This window comes from Anser anser (genome assembly GCF_964211835.1).
Source record: "Anser anser genome assembly, chromosome: 28".
Taxonomy (NCBI): Eukaryota; Metazoa; Chordata; class Aves; order Anseriformes; family Anatidae; genus Anser; species Anser anser.
The window spans coordinates 2,821,490-2,847,433 of record NC_139749.1 but is presented as its reverse complement, the minus strand read 5'-3'; the positions used below and the strand labels follow the sequence as shown (position 1 = coordinate 2,847,433).

General features: G+C 63.9%; 1 protein-coding gene across 16 annotated transcripts in view; it reads left to right on the top strand.

The window, feature by feature from the left end:
• Window positions 1-25,944, top strand: part of MEF2D (myocyte enhancer factor 2D) — a 59,091-nt gene extending 33,147 nt beyond the window's left edge. For 12 of the 16 annotated variants that reach the window (XM_083813122.1, XM_083813124.1, XM_083813114.1 and 9 more), the window contains 10 exons: window positions 2,058-2,345; window positions 6,133-6,336; window positions 11,124-11,261; window positions 14,427-14,637; window positions 16,681-16,737; window positions 19,375-19,571; window positions 19,722-19,742; window positions 22,059-22,188; window positions 24,422-24,662; window positions 25,440-25,944. In XM_083813122.1, the coding sequence (XP_083669248.1) occupies window positions 2,292-2,345; window positions 6,133-6,336; window positions 11,124-11,261; window positions 14,427-14,637; window positions 16,681-16,737; window positions 19,375-19,571; window positions 19,722-19,742; window positions 22,059-22,188; window positions 24,422-24,662; window positions 25,440-25,767 (1,581 nt within the window). In that variant the 5' untranslated portion in view covers window positions 2,058-2,291 and the 3' untranslated portion in view covers window positions 25,768-25,944. The remainder of the gene's footprint in view (window positions 1-2,057; window positions 2,346-6,132; window positions 6,337-11,123; window positions 11,262-14,426; window positions 14,638-16,680; window positions 16,738-19,374; window positions 19,572-19,721; window positions 19,743-22,058; window positions 22,189-24,421; window positions 24,663-25,439) is intronic. The other 4 variants (XM_083813118.1, XM_083813119.1, XM_083813121.1 and 1 more) reach the window with 3 other exon arrangements.

Here is a 25,944-nt window from a genome sequence, read left to right as displayed (position 1 = left end):
CCCACCAGGAACATGGAGAGAAAAGGGGTGAGTTTAAAAACCTCCCCGTGGGTGAGCTTGGAGAGCAGCGAGCGCCGCTGTGCTGCTCTCAATCCCTTCCCTTCGCCCATTGGAGCCCCGAATTTGGCATTTTCCTCCTCGGTGCCGGCTCCGGATCCTCTCCCCTGGGGACGAGCAGGAGGAGCAGCGTCCTCGGGGCGGCGTGGGCGAGCACGGGGCCGGGACGCGCCGTCCCCATCCGGCCGGGGCAGGCTCCAAGGAATGCGGTCTGGTGGTTGAGAAAGGTGATTTGCGTCGGGACACCTGGGTTTTATTTGCGGCTCGGGGAGGGGAGCGTGGTTTTGGTGAGAGAAGCACGAGCAAGGCTCGGGGCAGGGCTGGGCTTCGCTCCTCTCGGCCCCGGCTTCGTGAGCGCCGCGGAGCTCTTGGCTGCGACAGCATCCTGTGAAGGAGTCCCGCAGACGAGTAACGTTAAAATATGTTTCCTTTCACTCGCTTTAAATTTACGGCCCGTTGTTCTGCAGTGTTTATTGTTGCTGCTGGAGAGTTCCTCTCTGGTTTGGATAGCAAACCCGCCGTCGTTTTGGAGGGTTTCTCTGTCCAAGCGCTGCGGCAGAAGGAAAGAATTAGCGGCCTGCCCCGGGTCCGGATGCGGAGCTGTTGCTGCTTCGTCCTGCCGCTGGCGGTGCCGAGGCTGGGGAAGGTGCCTGTTCTCAGCCAGCTGAAGGAAACGGCTCCGAAGGGAGAAGCTGCAAAGAAAACTTTGCAGAAAGCTCCTCCTGCTCTTCCCCAGGTCCTCGCGCCGGCCCCTCGCCTCTCCACGGTGCTGGGTGCGCGGTGCGCAGCCCGGGTACCGTGCGCGCGCTCGGAGAGGCGATGGCACCCCTGGCACCGGGCCTTTCTCAGCCTCTGGCGTCCAGAGAAACCGGTGCCCGAAGTGGGAAAGATTCAAGCAGCAAACGGGCGATTTGTCCTCATCCCGCTGGGGTTTGGAGGAAAAGGGGCTTTGGTCGTCCTCTGCCTCCCCGAGCAGTCGGGCTCCTGAGCGCTCGCCTGCTCCAGGCAGCGAACGGTGGGGAAAATCTTCTCCCTCCCCTGCCTGGTGCTCAGATCCGTGCCGACACCGCTCAGCGCGAGGCACGATGAATAATTGCACCAAAAAAAAAAAAAAGGCGAGTGACTCACAGGCCTCCACGAACCCCGAAAAACAAGCGCGGGAGCGTCGGGGCTGCTTTGGGGTCGCGGCAATGCCCGGCGAGGAGGCAAAGGATGGGGCAAAAATCCCCGTGGGGCCCGGGGCGGGGGCCGCGGGGTGGGACGGGGGCAGGGAGGAGGCTTTGGGATCGTGCCTCCCGGAGCCAAACCGAGAGCGTTTGGGGCTGCCAAGCGGAGGCAGATACGGGGCTATTTTGGGACTGGCTTTTCCCTCCGTCCGGGCCTTGGCACGGGGCACCGTGGCGTCAAAGCGCGACGTTAGCGCTGCCCCTTGGCTTTGCCAAGTCCACCCGTGCCGCCCCTCCGCGTCCCGGTGTTTCACCAAAGGGGTCGGGCTCGGGGCCGCCTCGGCTCCCCCCCCTCCACCTTCCTTCCCCCCTGCCCCCGGGAAGGAGGTTCCCGTGCCCCGGTTACGCGTTATTTTGTTTAAAGTAATCGAATAAAAACAGCTGAAAATGCCAAATTGAAGCTTAACGCGGGAATCGGAGCCGTATGGAAATGGCCCGAGCTAATCACCAGCCGCTCCGCCGCTTACGGCTTTATTAAGAGGGAAAAAAAAGATCCCAGAGGATCGCAGAGGGACGGCACTGTGCCCCCCCAGTGCCTCCGTGCCCCCCCCGGTTCCCTGCCTTCCCTTGGTGCTCCGGCTCCGTCCCTGGGGGTTTCCAAGACCAGATGGGACAAACGCGACGCCCCCGACCCCGTGCGATGGATCAGAGACCTGCCGAGGTCCCTCGTCCCCAAACTGGGCCCTGGTGCTTGGGGGGGGGGGGGTCCTGGGGGGCCACAGCCTGGGCGCAGACGGGTTTGGGTCTCACTCCCTTCTCTCTCCCTCCCCGCAGGTTTCTGACGGCTCAGCCCCGCTGGACCCGGCCGCGCAGGAGGGTGCCATGAACTGAGAGCGCAGCGCCCCGCGGCTCGTCGCTCTTTGATTCGAGTTGATTTCTTTTTTCCCGTCCGTTTTTCATCGCCTCCCCCCCCCCCAACGCTTTTTCATGAAAGCCTTTTAAAAAGGGGGCTCCTCTTCGCCTCCCCTGAGCCGAGTCGCCCCGCTGCGGTGAGGATTTCCCGAGAAGATGGGGAGAAAAAAGATCCAGATCCAGCGGATCACGGACGAGCGCAACCGGCAGGTGGGTGCCCCCCTCCCCAAAACCCTTTTTTCACATATTTCCAGGGTCCCATTTCTAGAATCGCCATTTCCACCCCCTTGGGGCCAACCTGTGCTTTTCTCTCCTAACCCATAAGGCAAAGAGACGGGCGGAGCTCGGCACCTGGGGCTGGATTCAGGCCGTTTGCGACAGTTGCCCAAAAACGGGGCAAATAACCCCATTTTCTTGCGCCGGCCGCAGCCGCGTCCTGGAGCCGCTCGTGCCATTTCCATCTAAGTGCTTTTCCAGAAAAGCGTCTTCTCCGCTTAGCTGCTGCTTTTCTATTTTTTTTTTCTCCTTGCAGAAAATATATTTCGTTTGACATTTTCCGTGAGGTTTTTCCAACAAAAAACAGCCACAACAAGTCTCCATTTTTCTGAACGCTAACAACCCAAACAATTTTTATTTTTATTTTTTTTTCGCTTGAAAACTTCTAGCTGCCCGGGGATCTTTTTTTTTTTTTTCTTGTTGTGCCAGACTTGTGCTGGGCTGAAGCCAAGCCGCTGCCACGCGTGCTTGCGTGTGCATGCGTGAAAAACACGGGCGTGTATCTCAGAGTGAAAAAAACCCACAGTTTTTCCCTCGTTTTTTTCTCTTTGCTGAGCCTGACGGGTGGAGTGGCAGCGCTTTCCTGGAGCAGCTTTGCCCTGGGATGGATCCATCGGTGTTTTTCCCCGTAGCTGTGAGACTTCCAGCTGCAGGTGCCGCAGCGTGTCCCGCTCCGCTTCTTTCCTGCTGCTTTTTATTTTTTTTTTTCGAAGGAAAACCCCAAAATCGTGGGCCCGGTGTGCGTTCCTAGCGCGTGAAAGGTGGCAAGCGGCAAAATCCGCGGAGCCGTTTTGTTGCTCCGCAGCTAAACGAGAGAAAACCGCGGGGTCGCTTCCTCCCGGCTTGACGTGGTGGTGCTGGGGGGGCAGGACGGGGGTGAAATGGTTTCGGTAAGGTCCCAAACGCTCGCGGCGCTGCTCGGTTCCGCACCGCGCAGGGGCACGAGGGGCTGCTGCAGGGATGCGCCGGCGCTGCCCGGCGTTGGGTGCGCGCAGCCGCTTACCGGCGCCCCGTGGGAGGCCGAAACGAAGGGCGAACGTTTGGTCACCCCGGGGCTTGGTGGCACAGCCCGGCGCTGCTGTAGAAGCCGTCGGGAAGGGGAAGAGGCGGCTCTGTGCCAGCAGCCGAGGCGGTGGCGGGCGTTTGCGGGGCGGCGCGGAGCCTCCGGCGGTGCCGCGGCATTGGCCCCGCGGGGAAGCGGCTTTGCGGGCTCAGGTCGCCGGGCTCACCAACGCCCCCGTCTCGCCTCATCTCGTTTGTTCCCCTCCTTCTCCTGCTGCTGCAGGTGGGGGATGTCCGTGCCGGCGCTTTGTGCGCGGCTGCTCGGCGAAGCCGGCTTAAAACCAGGGTGAGGGCAGGCACGGGGAAGGGCTCGCTCTCGGTGCTGCGCTCCGGGGTTCGCGGAGCCCGAGGCTGCTGGATTACGCACGGGGTTTCGTGCTGCTGCCCTGCAGCCAGCTCAAATGGAGGCCCCGTGGTCACAGCCTGCATCGCCCGGCTGGATCCTGCAAGGAGAGGGCTGCAGAGGGGGAATATTGCGGCGGCACCCACGTCCCCGCTGGGGCTGCTGCTCCCTTGGGTCCACCAGCAGCCATCCACGAGCCCGTGCGGAGGAGACCGGGATTACAGCAGAAGCCAAAGCCCGGGGAGGAAAGCGAGTAAGAGTCACTAATGTCATTAGGGGAATTACTGGAGAGGATTTGCCACGACAGATCAGACCATCAGCCCTTCAGGGCCGGGCTGCTGACTCTGGCAGCGGCCAATATGGTTTGCATCAGGGGAAAGGCAAAAAGCCGCTGGTGGCGCGGGGCTGTGCGGGGCAGTAATTCCTTCCTGACCCCTTCGGTGATCGGCTTACTCCCCGAAGCATGAGATTTGATTACCCTCTTAGCCTTAGAAGGTTAATTCTTGGAGATGAGGCTCGCACCCGTGTGCGCCCCGGCCCCCGGCTCGGCTCGGCCGGGTTTGGGGTTTCTCTCCCCGGTTCCTGGTGGATGTGCGGGGCGGTGGTGCCGGGGACGGTGGTGCGATGGGGCTGGTTAAAGGGCAAATCTGAGCTTTCCTCTGCGGGGCACCGAGACAGGGGGGTGCTCCTGAGCCCTGTCCCCTACCTGTAGGGGAAACATCCCCTCTTCTGCAGAGCCACGGGGGTTTATTCGGTGCTTTGGGTCCTGCTGGTGGCTGCTCATTATGCGGGTTCATTCTGACCCCCAGAGCAGGAGGGGGGGTCCCCACGGGTGTTCGGAGCCCCTTGGCCCTCGAGCGTCTCACTGCGCGGCGAGGCCGGGCTCGCGCGGACGCCGGCCACGTGAGCGCACGCGCGGAGCCACTGGAGCACCGGGGCGAGCGGGCGCACGTGGCGGGGAGCAGCGGGTGAGGCGATTAGAGCTGAATCTCGTTAATGCTTAATCATCCCCGGGAGATGGCAGGGGGGTGGTGGGCAGCTCCCCGCGCCGGGGCTCCCCGGGCTGTGCCGTCGCCGGCTGGGCGAGACGCGCTCCATCCATCTGCGCCGGGGTGGACGGGGAGGCTCAGGCGGCCTCGGGCTCAGCTCTTTTACTCCCCCAAGCAGAGGCTGGTGGAAGCAAAATCCTCATCCACGCTCGTCCACCCGTGCTTCGAGCTGAAGCTGTTGGGCTCTGAGGCTGTAACGGGGTCGAGCCCTCCCGTGCCCGCGGGCGGCGATCCCCGGCCGTGCCCCGGCTGCTGCCTCACCCGCAAGGGCAGCGCTCGGAGCGGCGCGGGAGCCTCCCTGCCTCTTTGCTCCTTTTTGTTCCTGCTTTCTTCTTCTTGCTCAGGGAGCTTTGGCCAAGCATCGCGCCTTTCTCCAGCAGTTTGTCGCTGGAGGGTTCACGGGGGGGGGTTCAGCGTTTGCTTGAGGGCACCCGGAGCATCTACGTGTGAACCAGCCCCAACCCGGCCAGCGGGGTCCTGCTGGGGCTGGGTTTGGGCTGTGAATTGCTTGGGTTTGGAGCTTGTGCCCAGCTCCCCGCAGCTGTGGCCACCTCGTTCCTGGCCCCCCGCCTTCTCCTGACCCCTGCACGAGGTGCTGGGGTTTGGGGGCTGTCGAGGTGTTAGGGGGCACCTCGTTGGAAGCAGGGGCAGGATAGGGCCGTGGTGACCCTGCTGGCCGGGCAGGCGGTGCGGGAGATGCCCCGGCAATGTCACCAGCAGGGCAGGGAGGTGGCAGCAGGAGCCAAGCTGCAGAGTGGGACACGCAGAGGGGCCAACCCCAAGGCCCAAAGCTTTGTTCCCGGCGCTCCTTTTCTGTGCCGGGGGGCACTTGGCCCAAGCTCCGCTGCTCCCGGGGTCCGGTGCCATCCGAGCGGCCGCGGCGAGCGAGGAAGAGCTCTGTGCTGCATGAACGTTGGGCTGGAAAAAAAAAAAAAAAAAAGAAAAAAACCCAACAACCCTCAGCCCCCGGACAGATGGTAGCTCTGCTGGGGATTTTGCTGAAATTTCTTTTCTCTTGATTTGGCAATATGCGATTTCCAATGCTGATAATCATCTCTGTGCTTGTGAAGTGTCTGCCTCGCGCCGAGCCCAAAATAGGCATCGGCACGAATCCGTTGGGCCGCGTGAGCGTGCGGAAGAGGGAGGTGAGAGGGGAGAGCTTGGGGCTGTGGTCCCCGTGGGGGGCCGAGGACAGGAGGTGTCCCTCTGCCCTTCCCTTTGGTTTCGCCCCCGGTGCTCATCCCGAATCCTCTCCGCTTGCTTCCAGGTGACCTTCACCAAGCGCAAATTCGGCTTGATGAAGAAAGCCTACGAGCTGAGCGTCCTGTGCGACTGCGAGATCGCCTTGATCATCTTCAACCACTCCAACAAGCTGTTCCAGTACGCCAGCACCGACATGGACAAGGTGCTGCTCAAGTACACTGAGTACAACGAGCCCCACGAGAGCCGGACCAACGCGGACATCATCGAGGTGAGGCCGGGGCCGGGGCCGGGAGGAGGCTGGGGCTGGGAGGGGGACGCGCAGACGCCCGGTGCCGGGCTGATTTTGGGCCTTCTTGGTTGAGCGTGCGCAAATCCTCACTTCTGGGTGGCGGAGTTGGAAGCCACCTGGAGCTGGGGGCTGTTTTAGGGCTGCGAAAGCGAGGTGTGCTTTTGGGATTTGCTTTGTGGGATCTGCCCATGGCGCAGGCGAACCCGGGGTGGTTTTGGAGGCACCTCCCAGGGCTGCGGCACTGGGCGCGTGGCTGCAGCCGGCGCTGTTCCCCCGAAGCTGCTCCAGGTGCTCACGGTGGGGTTGCAGGACACCAGGACCTGCCTCACCGAATGATTCGGGCTGGGAGGGACCTTTGGGTGCCTCTGGTCCCACCCCCGCTCAGGGGTGTTCACCGGGCGCCCCGCAGAGCGGCGATGGCACGAGGGCGCCGCGCGCTCCTCGCTCCTCGGCGGCGAGCCGCGTGTGGGCAGCTCCCGTTTACGCCTGGGCAAATTCAGACAAACGCAAGGGGCCGGCCGGGTAATTATTGACATTACAGGCGGGCAGGAATCAACACCCGCCGAGCCGTCAGGCACTCGGGGCAGGCGAGCAGCAGCAGATCAGAGCGGTGCCGCGGGGGGCACGGGCGCTCCCCGGCACGGAGCCGCTCGGACCTCGCGCGGCGAGGCCCCGAAGCGCTGCGGGGATCGTCCTCCCCCGCCGCTCGGACCTGTCACTGCTGCCTTTGAATCTCTCCGGTGCAATTCAGCAGCCTCAGGCTTTGATTTCGTGAGGGGAAAAAAAAAAAAAAAAAAAAAAGCCCACAGCCTAGCTCACGAATCGGAATTTTTATTATTTTTTTTCTCGCACCTCCCCGAAACGTCTCATTTCTGAGCCGTCCTCTGCGCCAGCAGCAGCACCTGCCCGCCCCGTGGTCCTTCGCTCGCTTGAGCCTTAAATTGTTCAAAATGCCTTTTCTGGACCCTTTTTGAGGCGCACAGCCCCGTCCCCAGGCAGGGAAGCGCCCTGAGCACCACGCGGTGGTTTTACAGCCGCGGTTCCTCGCCCAGCCTCTCCAGGATGCTCATACTGGAGCTCGCAGCGTCGAACAGATTTGTCTTGGCCTAAAAATACCGTAAACATTTTGGGCAGCATTCTCTGTTCCCTTATGGTCCAAGATGCAAACACTCCCAAGCCGACAAGTTACACGCAGTCCTTGGCACCCAAAGAAATTCTGTGTTTGCACCACATGAAACGATGAATCTGCATCCAAAGCTGGAGAGAGGAGCGTCGGGAGGGGAAGGATCCGGGTGGATGGCGGGGAGGAGAGCCCCAGCTCGGCACGCAGAGCTGCTGTCACCCGCTCCCGAGCGCGGGGAGATCCTGCTCGGGCAGGTTTGAAGCTGCTCGAGCATCCGTCCTCGTCCCTTGGAGCAGGGCTGGGGCCGCTCCAGGGTTTTCCTGCTCCGAAGCTGACTGCGAGGGGCTGAGCAGCAGAGATTCGGCTGGGCGGAGGTGGCCGTGACACCCGTGCCCCGTCCCCCCAGGAGGGCCGCAGCCCCCAGCAGCATCTCGGGTGTTTGGGGGTGGCCGTGGGGCCGTTGGCAGCCCGGGGAGAAGCCCCTCGAGTTGGTTTTCCCGGTGCAAGGGGAGCGAGCGCGGGCTCGTGACGGAGGGGATCTGGGCTTTTCCTTCGCACCAGCGCTTGGAACAAGGCGAGGATTTCACCTTGCTCCCCTTGAAAGAGAAAGAAGGAGAGCGAGCAGCTGAGCACCCTCGGAGCAAAAAGCCTCCGGGTGGGAAGGTCCCGAAATTAAAGAGCTCGGCGAGGGGCGGCGCTCCCTGGGGACGCGTTTACCCCCTGCGTCGGGAGGGCTTTCAGCCCCTCCGCTCTGCGCCCGGCCAAGTCCTGGCTGCGGCAAGCTTTTAAGTCTGAGAAAATCTCCCTGCCTGCACGGGGGGGGGGCTCCTTAATCGGTTGGGGGACAGCTGAGGCCCCTGGGCAGGCACGCTGGGTGCCACGTGCGCGCCCGGCCGGGGATCGCGCCGGCTTTGCTCTCGCTGTCGCTCCTCGTTTCCCGCAGCCCCGCTGACGTGCCAGCTCCCGACGGACGGGGCAGAGCTGCGGGGGGACCGGGGCTCTCCAGCTCTTAAAGTCAGGCTGCAAATCCCCTGCTTTCCCCGAGCGTCCCAGGGGAGCTGCATCTTCCCTAATTCCCCTTCCCAGGGCTGTGCTCGCGTGGGTTCAGAGCCGCGGCCCCGTCCCGGTCCCCCTCCAGCCTTCCCCGAAGCCGGGGACAGTCTGGATCCCGGTCGCCCTCCTTTAGGGGAAGGATCCTGCATCCTGGTCGAGCATCGTTTCCTCTCCATGCTCCGGGTTTCCTGCTGCTCTCTCACCCTCCTTAGGTTTAAACCCGCTGCTGGATGAGGCAGGAAACCTAGGAAAGGGCTTTTTTTGGGGGGGATGTGACCTCGCCCTGGTTTCATCCTTCGAAAAATTCCCGATGCGAAGGTGTTCGTCTTCGATGGGCTTGAAATGAGAAGTGGGCGTTTTCCACTGGATGCGGCCCGGTGAAATAAAGGTTTCCTTTCTCTTCACGCCTTCTGCTTTTCCCCCTAGCAGCGGACCGAACCCGGTGGGGCTCGCAGGTTAATTACAGCAGGACTAATTGCATGAAGTGGCCGGGGAGAGGGAAGGGGCCGTGGCACCGCTCCGGCGAGGCGACAGCAGCCGTAATTCTGCACTTTCTGCTCCGATTGGGCAATAAATCCTGGGAGTTTGGGGCAGATTCGGTGCAGCTGGGCATCGCCTAAAGCCTCCTGCCCCGCTTCTGGGCTGCGGGGTTTAGAAAGGAGGAGAGGGGGGGTCCCGCTCGGCTGCGACCTCCTGCAGGGTAGCAGGAGCTGACCCCGATGGGGGCTTCGACCGCGGTTGGAGGGGATCTCCAGGGGGGCGAGGGGGTTTCCCTGCTGTTTTGTGAACAGAGAGGAGAGAGGTGGGAGAGCCGCGAGGGGGGCACAGCCCTTATTAGACACCGGAGAGTCTCCCCAGCACGGCTCCCGCCGCACACATCTGGAGGAAACCCGGCTTCATCGCTTCCACGGCTCACGGAACGGCGTTTTCCACTTTGCCTCTGGAAGAGAGAGAAGGAGGAAAAACTCTTTGCAGAGCAAGGAGAGGGGCTCAACTTTCCGTCTCCCAGCCGCAGCAGCGAAACAAAAGGTTTTGGAAAAGAAACGCGCAAAAAAAAAAAAAAGCACTTTCCAAAAAAAAAAAAAGGCGAACCCGTCCCTTCCTTGCTGCGGGAGCGCGGGGCTGTTTCTGGCCCGTTCTGAAAACAAACAAGGGCACGCACAAAAATAGCAAAATAACTGGGAAAAATCCTCGGGAACCTACAAGAAAAAAAAAAAAAAAAACCAAAAAAAAGCCTCGGGAACCTCCCCTTCGGTGCAGCCCTCGGGGTCAAGCCCCAGCTCCGTGGGTGACGCCGATGAAATTCGCTCCCAGCCGTGCCGGTAAAGGGCATTTCCACCACGTCTGCCCCTGCCTGCCCTTCCCTGGGGAAAGGGCAACAAATGGCACGATTCTGTAGGATTTCGGGGTACGACAGCGCCGAACGGGGCTTCGGATGCCGCCGCGGCGCTTGGGCGAGGACGCGGCCAAGTCCCGGCTGTGAAAACGCCGGGCACGAGGGAGGCACGAAGAAATGGGGCCGCTTTTTCGAGATATCGTGTCCAAATCCGCTCGTTTTCGTTGCTGTTGGGGCTGAATTCCCCGCGCCGTCGGGCGAGCGGGCCGGTCGGGGAAGTGCCTCGGGTGGGTGATGGAGAAAGCGTCGAGGCACGGCTGCAACGCGGGGGGTTCGGCTGGAGATTCGCAGAGTTTTCAGGGGCTGCAGCGAAAAAAAAGCGACTTTTGGGCAAACCACGCTGCCCCTACGGCCCCCAGGTAGACGGAGAGCCGCTCCAGGATGTTTTGGCCCCGAAACAGAGCTGTTTATTGCTGTTTAGGAAGACAAGAGGAGAATTGTCAAGGCCTTTTTTTTTTTTCTTTTTTTTTCTTTTTTTTTCCCCTGCTGGATTTGGCATGAAAAGGGACCAAGACTTCCAGGAAATTCTGTAGCTTTGACTTTCAAAAAAAAAAATAATAAAAAAAAAAAAATTGGCAAGCGGCGGTTCCATAATAACGCCTAATTGCCTTTGGTATTTTGAAAATAAAATGATTAAATGTGCCTGCGTAACGCAATCTGCAGATCGGCTCCTGAGCACGACGGAGGGGTTTTTGGTCCAAAGCCTGCCCGGGGTCTTCGTGCCCACCCCGCGTGAAATGGACGGACCCCGAAGCCGCTGCACGGTGCTGGGGTGATCGGGGCCTGGGCCTGCTTTTTACCTTTTTTTTTTTTGGTTTTGGTTTCGGTTTCCTACGTGTAATAACGGTTTTTGTGTTTCTAGCAGGAGAGCGCGTCCCGTCCTTTAGGGTTTATTTCCCCTCCTTGTCGCTGCGGTGACCCCGGGTGACAAAAACGCATCCGAGCTGGTGCGGGGCCGAACTCAGCACCAGCGCAGTCAGGAAAAATAGGGAAAAAAAAAAAAAAAACATGAAATCCGGGAAGTTTCTCTCCATCCATCCACCAAAACCCCCTTAGGACCGACCCGGCGCTGACCCTTTTTAATGCCACCGCGCGCCGGGGGGGCGTTTTGGGGGGGGGACGCCACCCGTCCCCGAGGGCTGCCCGTTGCCCCCAGCAGTCCCGGATCTCAAAGTGTCCCGGTTGTGTTTGCAGACGTTAAGAAAGAAAGGTTTTAACGGCTGTGACAGCCCGGAGCCCGACGGAGATGACTCGATAGACCAGAGCCCCTTGATGGAGGATAAATACCGTAAAGGCAGCGAGGATCTGGATATCCTGTTCAAGCGATACGGTGTAAGTACCTGCCCCGTGGCCGGAAAGCCTTCATTATCTGTTCTTTTTGTTTTGTTTTTCTTCTGTTCGATTCCCCCCCCCCGCCCCCCGACCTCGTCCCCGCTCCCTCCCCGACACCCCCGTGTCCCCCCACCCCACCCCGCACGTCACAGGCGCTGAACAAGAAGCACAGGGAGTGCGAGAGCCCGGAAGGGGACGAAGTGTTTGCGTTGACCCCGCAGACGGAGGAGAAATATAAAAAGATTGATGAGGAGTTTGATAAAATGATGCAGAGTTACCGGCTCGCAGTGAGTAGCTGGTGGCCTGCAGCCCCCCCCCCCGACCCCTTCCCCGGCCGCCTCCAGGTGACGGGGGACTTGCATGGCTTTGCTTCGGAGCCGTGCTGTGCCGTGGGAGCCGATGCACCAGGGCCCCAAATGCACCCGAAAGGGCAGGAAATAGGGGAGAAAAAGGGGGAAAGTGGCTCCTAGGGGTGGCGGCACCGGGGACCCTCGGGGTCCCTCCGGTTTCCCAGCTGGAGGAGTGGGAGCAGCCCCTGGGGGCCCTGTCCCAGCCAGCTCCAGCACCCCCAGGGTGACTCAAATACCCCAAATGGCCCCAAATACCAGCCTCCTTTTGCCCCCGAAAAGGGGTTTTCCCTGCCTCCTGCCCCCCGAGATCCCCCCGAGCCGGCAGGGAGCAGACGGGGTCAGCCCGGTTTGGGCGATTCCGCCTTAATTCCCCCCAAATCCATCAAGCCCTCGGGGCAGCTGGCGGCCGTGGCAGGAATCCAGGCAGGTTTTAGCCCCGTGATCCCAGGCCCGTCAGCGGGGTGGCATCGGGACAGCGCTGGAAGGGATTTGTGTCAGGAGGCAGGGGTGGGAGGGGGCGAGCGTGTCAAATTAGTCGTTAGGGCAAGGCAGCGAGGGCTTGGAGCAGGGGGGATTAGCCCCGAGCCGCTGCAGCCGTAATCAGCGCCGCCGAGAGCACGACGGAGGCGAATTTTCAAGGGCTTGGCTGCAGCGTTCGAAAACTTCACGCCCCCTCCCCAGAAAAAAAAAAAGGAAAAAAAAAAAAAAGAAACACGAGAACCCGATATCTGCCCTTCTGCGCTTCTCGCAAGCCCACGCAAGTGAAAATTCGGGCTTTTCTCGAGATTCGGGGCTTGTGAAATCCACCTCCCTTGCTTTTGCTGACTCAGCTGCCAAAGCGCGAGGCGTTTTCGCCCCGGTGCCGCTCGCCCGGCGGCGACGACGGCGACGAGGTTCCCAGCCCTTGCTGGGGCTTGAGCGGGGTGGGGGGGCGCAGCCCCGGCCCCCCGGCTCCCTGCGGACCCCAGGGGAGCTCCCCGTGCCCGCCGCGGTTCGGCGGGTGGCATTCGGGCGCCGGGGATCGACGGCAGGGCATCGGGCTCCCCGACTAAACCCCCTCGCGCGGCAGGGACGGAGCGGTGCCGGCGGTTGAAGCCGACGCTTCTCCTTTTTAACCGGCTGCGGTGGTTTTGTGTGCGTGTGTGTGACGAGAACTAACCGGGGGCGCTAACAGCAGCCTTGCTCGCTCAAGAAGCCTCTGCGTTTCCGCAGCGCGTTTGCGAAGGCTTTCGGTGAGAGCAGAACCGGTCGAGGCTTGGCTCACGTGTGCATCTTCTCCCCCAGATTTCGGCCAGAGACGCGCGCCGCGCGCCCCCGGGTCCCGGCTGCGCCCCCCGCCCCGGGGTGCTGGCACCTTGGGGACCTGGCACCGGGTGCGGAGGTGCCGGGGGCCGGAGGCGGGTTAAGGCCAGGCGCCGCTCTCCGGCCCCAGCCCTCCCGGCTCTGCCCACGGCATCGCCGAGGCCGCGCCGCGTTAGCTCGTCCTTCCCCTTCCCGGGGACACGCCGCGCGCCCCCGCGCTCGCGGTGATTTCTTACACAACGCCGCCGCTTCAGCGTTCACACGCCCAACAAAACCTGCTTCCCCTGCCTCTCTCCACTCCCCCCCCCCTTTTTTTTTTTTTTTTTTTTCCTTTTTCTCGTCTGCGCTGAGCACGAGGAGGGCTCGGCGTCAGGGCTGGGAGGGGATGAGCCCGGTGCCCCGGAGCCTCCCGGAGCCGTGGGGCAGCGCGGGCTGGCAGCAGCCGCAGGATCTGTGAAGGGCAGGATGCCCTTGAGCGGGCGGGAGGGTTTCCAGCAGCCAGCTGGGCGAGCACCTTCCCTTCTCCCCTCCTCTCCTCTCCCCCTAAAGGAATTCACCCGCTCGGGGCACAGCAATGGGGGATGCTCCGCTCCCCCTGCCCTTCCCCGCAGCCGGGGGCCCCGCGGCGATGCCCGGCGGCACCGGGGTGCTGTGCCGCGCCAGCCCCCGGCAAATTGAAGTGGGACTTTAGCAAAGCCTCTGCTAAAGCCTCTAAGCAGGTGCCTGCTCCTGTTAATGAAGAGCAAATCAGTGACATAAGAGAGGCTGATGGGATAAGCACGGCGAGCCTGGCTCCCGCGGGGACGCTGGTAGGTGAAACTGGGCCTCGACCCGCGGCCGAGGATAGGGCTTGAGCCGTGCTCCTGCTGCCCCGGGTCGCCTCCTCCTCCTGCCCTGCAGCTCCTGGTGGTGGCAGGACAGACCCCCGGTGTCACCCGGAGGGGACGAGGAGACGCCAGCCTGCACCGGGGGCTCGGCGCCGAGCGGAGCCTGCCCGGGCTGCGGGGTGTCCGTGGGGCAGCGGTGCCGGCTTAGGGGGCTCGTCCCAAACCTACGGATGGGGAACGGCCTCGTGAGGTCCCCCCGTCCTCTGCGGTGGGACAAAAGGAGGTGCCGGCACCCCTCGGGGCACCCCAGGGCGCTGCTCCCCCCTGTGATGCTTTGAGTCACGTCCTGCTGGGGCTGCTCTGGAAACACATGGCCAGGCACCAGGGGTAAATAAATAAATAGATGTGGCCTCAAAGAGAGGCAAAGCGGCTGGTGGCGAAGCTCGGCTGTGTCCGAGCGGACCCCCGGCTGCTTTCCCTGGGGGGTCCAGGCTCCTGTGCCGGGGTCCCCAAGTCGCCGGGACGGACGGCAGCAGCATGCGGCAGCAGCGAGGGGGCTCGGGGTGACCAAAGCGGCCCCCGCTTCAGCCGCAGGACGTCGCCGCCTCTCCCGAGGCAGGATCCGGCCCCTTTCTCGGCCGCCGCCTGCCCGACGGCCCCCCCTTTACCTCCCGCTCTCTCTTCAGTCCGCAGTGCCCGCGCCGAACTTCGCCATGCCGGTGACGGTTCCCGTGACCAACCAGAGCACGCTGCAGTTCAGCAACCCGGGGAGCTCGCTGGTCACCCAGTCCCTCGTCACCTCGTCGCTCACCGACCCCCGGCTCCTCTCGCCGCAGCAGCCGGCGCTGCAGAGGAACACCGTGTCCCCGGGGCTGCCGCAGCGGCCGGCCAGCGCAGGTGAGCGGCACGGCGGGCACCCCGCGATATGGGACACCCTAAAATCCTCCTCCTGGGGGTCCCGGTGACCGTCCCCCCCCCCCCCCTCGCCCGGGTGTGCTTTTCCAGAGCAGGATGTTTCGGAGCCAGGCGGAGCCGAATCACCCTGTGCCAGTCCCAGCTCAGAGGTGGCAGCCGGCGTCCCCTGTGCCGGCGGTGCTGGGGGACACGGGACCGCTGCGTAAAAAGGGTTTTTCTGGCTGCAGTCGGTCCCTGAGCTGTCACTGACACCGATCTGCTGAGGAGGGCAGGCTGGGGAGAGGCTCGTGTCACCCATGTCCCCTTCAGCAGGGGGGGGGACACGGGGCTGGGGACGTGTGACCGCAGCCTGGCTCTCCCGCGGTGCGGTCATAAATAATAATAGCGTGCAGAAAGCCCCCGCCTGCTATTTTGGATGTGGCAGACGGTCCGAGCCGGTCGCACGGGCTGCAAGCGGCAGAGGCGAGGGCGTGGGAAGGGGGCCAGGGGGTGCCCCCAGAAACCTCTGGAGGGGGCGGGGGGTGGGATTTCAGCTGGACACGATAGGAGCCGCGGTTCGGAGGTGGCTCGTTCGCTTTCTGCTCCTTCTGCGCAGTCCCAGGGACGGCTGAAAGCTCTTGGAGCTGAGGAGCAGCCCCCGGATTTGGGGGAAGGCTCTTGGTGCTCCGGGGCTGCTCCCAAAGGGCAGCAGCTCCCCCCCGGACGGGGCAGAGCCTGAGCCCTGTGCCCAGGCCACCTGCAGGCATCGCCCCTGCCCTGCTGCCGGCCTCCGCAGGAAAAAAAGAGGCTTCGTTGCGAGGCAGAGCCCGCTCGACGCTCGCAGTTTCCATCCAGCTCACGAAGCGTTGGTTTCGGGGGGGGGATAATTTGGTGGTTGGGAGCACAGAGGTGTTCCAAGTCCAACCATCTGCGTTTCATTCACTCGCTGCCTGGGACACGGAAGAAATCCTGTTTATAGGAGCCAGGCCTTCGCATGTTAGAAGAGCTATTTCTTTTCTCTCTCTTTCTTTTTTTTTTTTTTTTTTTTAGCAATGCGCTCGAGAGGGGCGCAGAGCGCTGCGGTATTGTTTCCAAAGCGAAGGCAGCGCTGGCTCCGTGTCCCTGCGCTCACTGCTGCCGCCTGCACGGAGATGTCACGGGCACAGGGCGACGGCCAGGGGAGGTTTTGGGGGCTGAGATGGGGTCAGCATCGCTGGGCCTGCTCTCGACCCCCGGGGCTCCGCTGTGCCGGTGAGGGTCGGGGGCGCACGGGGTCCTGCCTCTCCGAGCCGGGCTTCGGAGCTGCAGGGCACGGTTTGCGCCCCCATCCCCTAAGGCAGCGCCGTGCTTGCCGTGCCTCTGGGCTCACCGTGCCCTTCACCACGCCGTAATTTATTTTGGGGACCACCACAGCCCACGGTCCCACTTTCACGCAGAGCGCGAAGGCGCTTCGCGGCACGGCGGCCCCCCCCCAGCACTTCTGCTTTCGGGGGCTCGCTGCAAGCCTCAGCCCCCGCTCTGGCAGCAGGTTCCCGGCTCCTCTTTCCCCATGTAGGGGCGAGGAGCGAGGTGGGTCTGGTGTTTTGGGGAAGGAAAAGGGCCCCGGCCTGCTTTTCCCAGCGCTTTCCAAGCGCTCGCCTTCGTGCAGCGGGGCCGCGGGGCCGGTTTCCGTGCGGTGCGAGCATTACGGGGCAGGTTGTGTTTCACGCCGTGCTGCCAGGGCTCGCTTCCCCGCAGCACGGGCCCCGCGTCCCTCAGGAGGGCTCGGAACAAAATAGCTGCAGTGTTTTCCGAGCCGCGCGCGCTTCGGACCGGGCCCCCCGTGCCGCCTGGCTGCTGCCCAAAGGAAACGGATCCGCCTGGATATTGTTTCCAAACCCGATCACCAAGAATGCTGCTCGCTTTCGCCGGCGACTTTTCTCCCCGGGAATGCGCCGCCGCTGATTTCCATCTGCCTTCCTCCCTCGCGTTCCCCCTCTTCCTCCTCCCTGCTCCCCGCGTTCCCGAGCTGCCGCTGACCCCCCCCCCTTTCCGATGCCTTTGCAGGGGCGATGCTCGGCGGAGACCTGAACACCACGAACGGAGCCTGCCCGAGCCCCGTGGGTAAGTGCGGGGCAGCGCCCCAGGCTCTGTTTGCGGCCCCGTGCCTCAGTTTCCCCACAAATCCTACAGGGACAAGGGTTTCCCTAGTGCCATTCAGAGCAGCTGGGGGAGGATGGAGAGGCGCCGGGGAGGATTTGGTGGCTCTTGGTCCCACCGGCAGGGGGGTTTTGCCCGCGATGCCCCGAGCCGGCACGTTTCCTGGAGGCGTTTCGGCACGGATCCAGGGGGTTCGGCATGTTCGGGGGCTCCTTGGTTTTGGGATTGCCGCAAAGCACGGGGCTGGCCGTGGGCAGCCACATGGCGGGGATTTGGGCAGCTTGGCATTTAGCTCCCCGAGCCAAAACCCGCTCCTCCCCTGACCCCGGGTGAGTCACTTAACACCTGATTCCTCCTCGCGCCTGGGCCCTGTAAAGGAACTTTACAGCAAGGAAAAAAGCTCATTAAGGCCCCTTTCCACTGCGAGAGCCCCGGCGCTAACGAGGCTCAGACCTTGTGGCTTAGCTCCCCGGCTATAAAATGAGCTAATAATGCCTCCTGCCTCCGCTGGCTGAGCAGCGAGGGCTTCGGGGCCGGCACCGGGACCGGCGCTTGCGTGGGCGCAGCCGGCACCCGGCGATGGCTCCTGCAGCTCCACGGGACGGGTGCTGACCCCCCCGGGGGGAGCAGGGAAGGTGACCCCACACCCAGCACCCCAACCGTCCCGTTTTGCCGTGGCGTTGCCAGCCGCCAGCACGCCTCAGGAGCACGGGGTTCGCCGTTCCCCCGGTTAAAACCCAACTGGAACCTGGATCCCGCTGCTCCGGCGGCGCCCCCAGCCCTGCAACCGCCCTGCGCCGGGGATGGCAGGGGGCGGGGAGGGGGCCTCTGCGGCTCCGTCGCGCCCCCCCGGCCCCCCGAGGCCGCCCGCCACCCCCACGTCAGCTGTCGCGAGCAGCCGCGGCGGCGCGGAGCTTGGCAGGGCCGGTGAATGTCAGCATTGACGTCAGCGCAGCATTCCCCGCGTGCCGACGGGCGCGAGGAGAGGGCTCGGTGGCCCCGGGGGCTCCCCGAGCCAGCCGACGGAGCCCGGGTGGGTTTTGGGGTACCCAAGGCATCTCCTCCTCCCTTCCTCCTCCTCCTCCTCCTCCTCCTCCTCTTCCTCCTCCTCCTCCTCCTCGGCTCTGCACCACCATCACCTGCTGCCTCTGAGTCATCGGCCGCCGTGCCTCTGGCCCCGATCCCGCAGCGATGCGGGCGGCATCCCCGGATCCAGCGCCCCCGGTGCCTCGGGGAGGGGGGGCGAGCACCCTGCCCACCCCCGGCCTCGCCGCAACGGGGACGCGGGGGCAGCAGCAAGGGGCCTCGCCACGATTTTGACTGTTTTTTTTTTTTCTCTTTTCCATTTTTGCATTTTTGACCTGTTCTTTTCCATTTTTGCATATATATATATTTTTTTTACTCCTTTTTCTTTTCCGCTTTGGTGTTTTTGACTTTTCTTTCTTTTCCATTTCTGCATTCCCCCCCCCCCCCCCCGGCGGTCACACCGGCGGGGCAGGGGGCTCTCTCCCAGGCAGACCACCCCGAGCGCTGCACGCAGGGGGGGTGGCAGCGTCCCCCCAAGCTGCAGTCGCCGTGGGAGCTGCGCACGCAGCGGTGGCAGCGCCACCTTAGCAAGGAGAATTTTGCTTTTTAACGCTTCTGGGTTGGAGGGGGGGCTCTGCCTCCACCTCCGGGCTTTGGCACGGCTCCGGGCCGCTGCCACCGGCGGTGAGGATGCGCCGCGGGTGGTGAAGGTCACCCGGGAAATGTCACCGGCATCAGAGCCGGGGGCTTTGCACGCTGGTGGTGAGCAGCTCCCGGTGCACCGAGGCGATGCTCGGGACCCCATGTGCTGCTTTGGGGCCGGGGGCCGGTCCCCTCCCTCGGGCAGGGATGCTGCTGCAGGCGTTGCCAGCGTGCCGGGGCAACGCCGCTGCCACCAGGCGCCTGCTGAAACGCAGATGTAGCAGTGCCATGGTGGATGTGATTAATAATGCAATCAGCGACCTATTTTTCCCGGTCTAACGTGCAATGAATATGAGGGCTGAATCCTGGTGATTGCTAAACGCCTTTCTATCTTTGGGGCCTATTCATAAAAAAAAAAAAAAAAACCCTCATCAGAACAGTAATCTGATCCAATTTATTCCTTTCCTGATGTTCATCAAATCTTTTCCTTTTTAAATTTTTTTCTTCCTTTCCTTTCTTCTTTTTTTTTTTTTTTTCCCCTCTCCTCTTTGCACATAAAATCCTTAAGTGGAGCAGCGGGAGGAGGAGGAGGAGGAGGGATGCTCAGATCTTCAAAGGGGCAGCAGGATCAGGGAACCGGCTCCTCTGCTCCGCCACAGCCCCTTTTCGTTGCTCCGGTCCCAAAAAGGGGCCTGAAAAGTGAACGTAAGAGTAATTACGCCCCCCCCGCCAGGGCCCTGGTGCCCTGCTGGAGCAGTGCGAGGAGTCATCGCCCCGAGAGTTACCGCTGGTTATTGTGGCGATGTCCTGCAGGCCAGGAGCTGCCCGGCCACGGGGGGCTCGTGGCCACTTCGCTGTGCGCACACGGGGGGGACCTTGGGGCATCGCCGCGGCCGCGCTCTCACCTCCTTCTCGTGCCCGCTTTCCCCGCAGGCAACGGCTACGTGAGCGCCCGCGCCTCGCCGGGTCTCCTCCCCGTCTCCAACGGCAGCACCTTGGGCAAAATCATCCCGGCCAAGTCCCCGCCGCCGCCGCCGCCCGCGCACGGCGCCCAGCTGGCCGCCAACAGCCGCAAGCCGGACCTGCGCGTGATCACCTCGCAGAGCGGCAAGGGGCTCATGCACCATTTGGTGAGCCTGGGGGGGGGTGGGCTCCGTGGGGCTGGGGGTCCCGTGCCGGGCACCGGGGGTTGGGCTTTGCCGCGGGGGGCGCGCGGTGGCGGGCACGGGCAGCGGGGTTAACGGTGCCTCTCGGTTTTCTCCCCATTCCTGCGCGGGCAGACGGAGGACCACTTGGCTCTGGTGAGTTGCCTGCTGAGTGCGCATCGTGGCGGGGCGGGACGTGGGCTGCTCGTCCCCGTTGTCCCCGCATCCTGCCCCGGCTCTCCGCTGGGAAAGCCACCGGCATGGGCACCGCTGCCCCCCCCCCGTCCCGAGAAAAAAGTCCCTTTTTTAGGGAAAGCAGAAGGGAGATCTGAATCGCAGGCTAGGACGTGAGCGCAAACCCTGCTGGCCTCCCCCAGGGGCTCAGCCAGGTCCCCGTGTGCCACCCCTGACCTTCACTGGGACCACTGCAGCTCGTGGCATGGGGAGACCTGGCCCGATGTCCCCCCCAGGAGAGACGGGGGGCATCCTCCCGTGGGGAGGGTGTTATTTAAAGCCCGAGCGAATCCTCCAACCCCCCTTTGTGCGCAGGGGCCGTTCTCCCTGTTATTTTTGTGGCAGTTTTCCCTTTTTTTTTTTTTCCTGCCAGCAAAGTGAACGCCACCTTGCTGGTGGCCGTGATTCACTCGGCTCCGTTGCTATTCCGGTGCAGGGCAGATGGGCGGCAGGGCAGCGCAGCGAGGAGAGGGCGAGAGCCGCAGCGGGACGCAGCTCCCGCGGCCAGGGAAAAGCTCTCCAAAAGCCCGGCAGCGAGCCGGTGCCTCTGCAGCCTGCGAGGAGACGCTCCTGGCCAGGGCGAGGACCGAGCGGGGCTTTGGCGGATGAATTCTGCTGCTCCCCGTGCCCTCAGACCTCCTGCCTTCCCCTCCCTGGCAGCACCGTGCCTCAGTTTCCCCAGAAAACACGTCCTAAACCTCCTGCCCCTGCATGGGATCTGCCCCGCTGTCCCCACCGGGGTGCTGCGGGTGACCTCTGGCTCCTCGGGAGGCTTTTTGGGGGGGGCTTTGGAGAGGCGCCTCCCGTGCCCCTGCAGGGTCTGCTCCCCACGAGCACGGCGGTCGCACCTTTGGGGCATGCCTGCATGGTTTGGGGGAAGCTTTGGGGGGGCTCGCAGCGCTTTGCAACCTGCCTGGCACCTGGGGTGTGGAGCTTGCACGCCTCGGCACCTCTTCCCTGCATGCGTCGGGATCAAAGCTCGGGGGGGGCGCTCCCCGCAGCGCAGCCGGGGCTGGCACCCCCGGGTGGAGGGCCTGGGGGCTGGGGGTCGCATCCTGCTCGCTCTTGCCATGCACGGGACGGGGCTGAGCCCACCGCCACGGCGTTTCCCTGCAGCATCCCTGCCCCACGGGTCAGCGGGCGCCGGCGGGCGCGCGTGCCAGCGGGATGCACGCCAGGACAAACCTTCCCCCGACGGCCCCGGGGCTTTAGCAATTAGCACCCTGCTAATCGCCTTCCCTGCGTGGCTGCAGCACCCAGCACCCTGCGAGGGCAGCGTTCAGCCCAGGAGGGCCCTGGGAGGCTGCAGACCATTGCCCGGCCCCGTGCCCAGCCCCAAAACGCCGCGGGAGCCCCGGGGTCCCCGCGCCGGTGCCCGCCGTGCCGCGGGGGACGCGGTGGCCTCGTGCCGGGCGCGGTGGGAGCCGGGCACCGCCCCGGTCTTGCCAGGGTGACGTGCGCCGGGGTGCTGCAGCTTAGAGGCAAGCCTCTTGAGTCCGGTTTAAATCAGATCAAGCAGAGGCAGCGCAGATTATCTGCCTTGTAAACAGGGCTGAATCCGACCCGCCGAGCCGCCCACGTAGCTGCCTCTCGAACCCCGGGGGGAGGCCAGCGCGCGGCCCTCCAAGGGCAGGATTTTTCCGCAGCGGCCCCGCTGACGCCCGAGCCCCCCCAAACCCCACGAGGGCACCAGCCCCACGATGCCGCCGAGCGCGGGGTTTTTTGGGTGCGAGGAGGCCGGATCGCCTTCCGAACCCGGTGCCGCAGCTCGCGTCGGAGGCCAGGGAGGAGGAGGAGGAGGAGGAGGAGGTGTCAGCCCCACGCGACGTCAGCCAGCGCTGATTTTGTTCCGCGCCTTTCTCCCAGCACAGCCATCACATGCATCCTCTGGAAAATAGTGCCTGTTCCTTTTCCTTTTTTTTTTTTTTATCACATCGGAAGGGAGCTGGGAGGACGGGTGCCTTACGGAGGCCGTTGCGGCGGCGGAGGCTGCGCCCTCCCAGCCCTGAGCAGAGAAGTGCCCCGATGCCCACCCAAACACCCCCAAACCTCCCAAGGCTCCTAAAAGTCCCTACCCGGTGGGCTTCGTGCTGCGGGGAGGAACCCCCAGAGCGTTTGCTTAGCCCCGGGACCTGCCTGGGGGGCAGCTTGGGGGGGGGGGGGTATGTGGATTTTTTGGGGTGGGACAGCGGGGTGCAGCGCAACGCCTTGTGACAACCTCTCCCTTCGCTTCCCCAGCAGAACACGCAGCGGTTAGGTGTCTCCCAGGCGACCCACTCTTTAACCACGCCGGTGGTTTCGGTGGCCACCCCGAGCCTGCTGACGCAGGGGCTGCCTTTCTCGGCCATGCCCACCGCCTACAACACAGGTAAGGAGGGGGGGGGGCTCCGTGACCGCTCGCCCAGCTCCCTGCTGCCAGGCGTGGTGAGCTCCGGGAGCTTCACGGGATTAAAAGCGAGGGGAAGCTCGTTATATAAATACAGTGGGACCTGGCTGTTATAGCCAGAAGCGCTGTAAGGGCACGCTTCTGGTGCTGCAGCCCATTGCAGGGTGCTGGCAGCGCGCGGAGGTGCTGTTAAGCGGCTGCTAATTGCAGCTACGCCCTGCTCAAGGCGAGCTGGGGGCGATGTTGTAACAGGGGCTTAACGAAAATGAGCGTCGGGGACCCAAAAGTTGGGGAAGAATGCAAACCGTCCTGCTCGCAGGCGGAGATGGGGCTGGTGGGGCACGAGCCCAAGCGGAGGGCTTGTCAAACCTCCCGGAGGCTTCAGGGCTTTCCTGCCCGACTCCTTCTGGCGTTTGCGCCGAGAAAAGTTTGCAAAAAAATGTCGAAAGCTGCTGGGCTGGAAGAACCCGGGCTAGGCGTGCTGGGAACTCCCTGCCGTAATTAGTAGGTGTTGCTCAGGAGATGTTTGTGCGTGGCGGGGAGGCTCCTCTCCTCCCGTGGAAGTCGCCCTCGGCCCCCAGCAAGCCTGCCTATTGCCAAAATCCCCAAAATAGGCTTTAATTGGGCCCCGCGCTGCCGCCAGCCCACGTGGCTTGGGGCCGAAGGTCAGCTCCTGGGATTCCTTTTCCTCCTGAGATGAGCCACGGGTGGAGAAGCGATTCCCACCCGGGCGCCTGGGGTGTCCGTGGCCGGGGTGTTTGGTGGAGGCGCTGCGGGGGCTTGGATCGCCGCGGGGTCCTCGCCAGAGCCCCAACCCCGTGCCCCGGCTGTTGCCCCTCGTTTCTCCCAACCTGCCGACTCGCCGGGAAGTCTCCGTTTGGGGCCGCGGAGATGACCTGGACCTTCCCGGGGCTCCTCCTGGCACCGGCACCGCAGCGGGCTGGTGCCGAACCCAGCGGCTCGGGGCTGCTGGAGGGACCGGGGGGGTGCCGGGAGCTCCCCAACCTGACAGGCTGGTGCCGGGGTGAGAAAAAACCCCGTGTGGGGCAAGAACATGGTACGGGGAGGGTGCGCAGGGCGTGCCGCCCACCAGCCCGCCGGCCCTGGCAGCGGTTCAGCGCCTTCGCAGCCACCTCTCCGTGCGCCACCGCTGCCGCCGGCGGGTTCGGGCGGGGGCGGCTGAAACCACAGGCACCCGAAATGACAGAGGGGAGAGGGAGGAGCGGGGTCGGGGTCGGGCTCGCTCGGCGGCCGAGCATCTGCGGGTGGCCGTATCAGATGCAGACGTGGCTCCGAGGACGGAGCCGGTCGCGGCTTTGGACGGCTCCTGGATAAGCAGCTCCCTCCCCGGCGCTGCAGCAGCGGGAGAGTTGCCACCACTCCCTGCAGCCCCATTTTCTGCCTTGCAGCCCGGTGGCCTCCCTCCATCCCAACGTCCTCCCTGCATCCCAGCGGCCTCCCTTCATCCCAGCATCCTCCCTGCATCCCAGCAGCCTCCCTGCATCCCAATTTTCTCCCCTGAATCCCGGTGGCCTCCCTGCATCCCAGCGTCCTCCCTGCATCCCAGTTTTCTTCCCTGCATCCCCGTGCCCTCCTTACATCCCAGCAGCCTCCCTTCATCCCAGTGTCCTCCCCACAATCTGGCAGCCTCCCTGCATCCCAGTTTTCTTCCCTGCATCCCAGCAGCCTCCCTGCATCCCCATTTTCTTCCTTGCATCCCGGTGTCCTCCCTGCACCCCAGAGTCCTCCCTTCCATCCCAGCGCCCTCCCTGCACCCCGATTTGCCTCCCCCCACCCCAGCAGCCTCCCCCGGCCTCAGCTCGTGCCTCCCTACCGGCGGCCGGGCAGCGCCATCTGCTGATGCGCAGCGAGGGGCCGGGGGCGCGCAGAGCCGAGGGGTGCCCCCCACCCCCCCCCACCCCCTCCTTTTGGCTCCTGCTGCCCATGCCCGGTGCTGCCTGGGCCTGGGGGGGGGGCACAGGGGGGTGCCCTCGGGCCCTCCAGCCCCGTGTGCCGGCGAAGCTGCCGATTCCTTGGGCCGGCCGCCGCGCTTTCGGGGGGCTGCAGCGGGCGGTGGGGGCTGCATGGGGGGCTCCGGGGGGGGGGGCTCGTGCCTCGGAGCTGGGAGGGAGGTGCCCCGTGGCCAGCGCTGCTGCGAAACTTGGTGACGGCCGTGCTGCTGCTCACGTCGGCGTTGCTGCTCCTTCCCTTGCAGATTATCAGCTGACGAGCGCTGAGTTGTCCTCGCTGCCCGCGTTCAGCTCACCCGGGGGCTTGTCCCTTGGCAACATCTCTGCCTGGCAGCAGCAGCAGCAACAGCAGCAGCAGCAGCAGCAGCAGCAGCAGCAGCAGCAGCAGCAACAACAACAGCAGCAGCAGCAACAGCAGCAGCAGCAGCAGCAGCAGCAGCAGCAGCAGCAGCAGCACCTCGTTCCCGTCTCGCTAGGGAACTTAATGTAAGTGACACGGGTACCGTGGGCGGCTCACTTCGTGCTGCAAAGGGGGAAAAAAAAAAAACAAAACCACATCCAAAGGGAAATGGGAGCCTGTGGCAGGATGAGGTGACTGCGAAGAGCGGTCCCGCTAGTGCAGGAGGAGTAACTCCTAGTGCTGGCGGTGAATCGCTCGAATTCCTAAGTCCCGTGCGGTTCCCTCGTGGAGCAGGTGTGCAGAAATGGATGTGCTCACAGCCAGGAGCAAAGCAGTCACCCGCCTGGAGCTTTTTCAGGGTGTTTCAGTCAAAACCAAGGTCTAAGCAGCTCGCCCTCGGTCGCACAAAGGCTGTGAGGCAGGGATTGAAGAGAGAGGGGCTCAGCGGCGGCCCCAAAGCCCGCTCAGGAGGAAGAAGCCGGCACTTGGCTCTCCCCCCGGGGTGCCCGAGTCCCACGCGGGCACGGCAGCACCTCTCTCCTCTGCGTGTCCAGGGTCTGGAGGTGGGATCGGGGCTGGAACGCGGGGTGCTGGTGGTGAAGGGCTTGGGCAGGGTCTAATCCTGGCTCGGCAGCGTCACGGCCCGTTCCTCCGCGATGCGCGGGTTAGGAGCTCAGTGGATTGGAGGGCGAAGTGCCAGCGACGAGATGAATAACGAGAGCCTTCCCGTTATCTCCTCCTCACCTCTTTCTCCACCTCCTCCCTCCCTCGTCCTCCTCCTCCTCGTCCTCCTCCTCCTCCTCCTCCTCCTCCTCCTCCTCCTCCTCCTCCTCCTCGCACGCCCCCCGCCCTCGGACGCCCAGACAAGGGAGCCACTTGTCCCACACCACCACTTTGACTGTCAACACCAACCCCAACATCAGCATCAAGTCGGAGCCCGTCTCGCCCAACCGGGAACGAAACACTGCCACCCCGCTCAGCACCTTCCCCCACCAGCCCCGGCACGAGCCCACCGGCCGCTCGCCCGTCGACAGCCTCAGCAGCAACACCAGCTCCTACGAGGGCAGCGAGCGGGACGATCCCGCCCGCGCCGATTTCGGCTCCTCCCTGGGGCTCCTGCGCCCCAGCAGCGAGCCCGAGGGGGAGAGCCCCTCGGTGAAGCGCATGCGGTTGGATACCTGGGTCACATAACGGGGTCCCCGCCGTCCCTCTTTTTTTTGGGGGGGGGGGGGAGAGGGGGGGGAGGCTCCGCCGGCTCGCAGCGGGGAAGGGGAGGGCGTGGGGGGGACTGGGGGGAGGGCTACGGGGTGAAGCGGGTTAGGGGTTGGGGTGGGGTTGGGGGGATTATCATAAACTGCCTGAGAAATA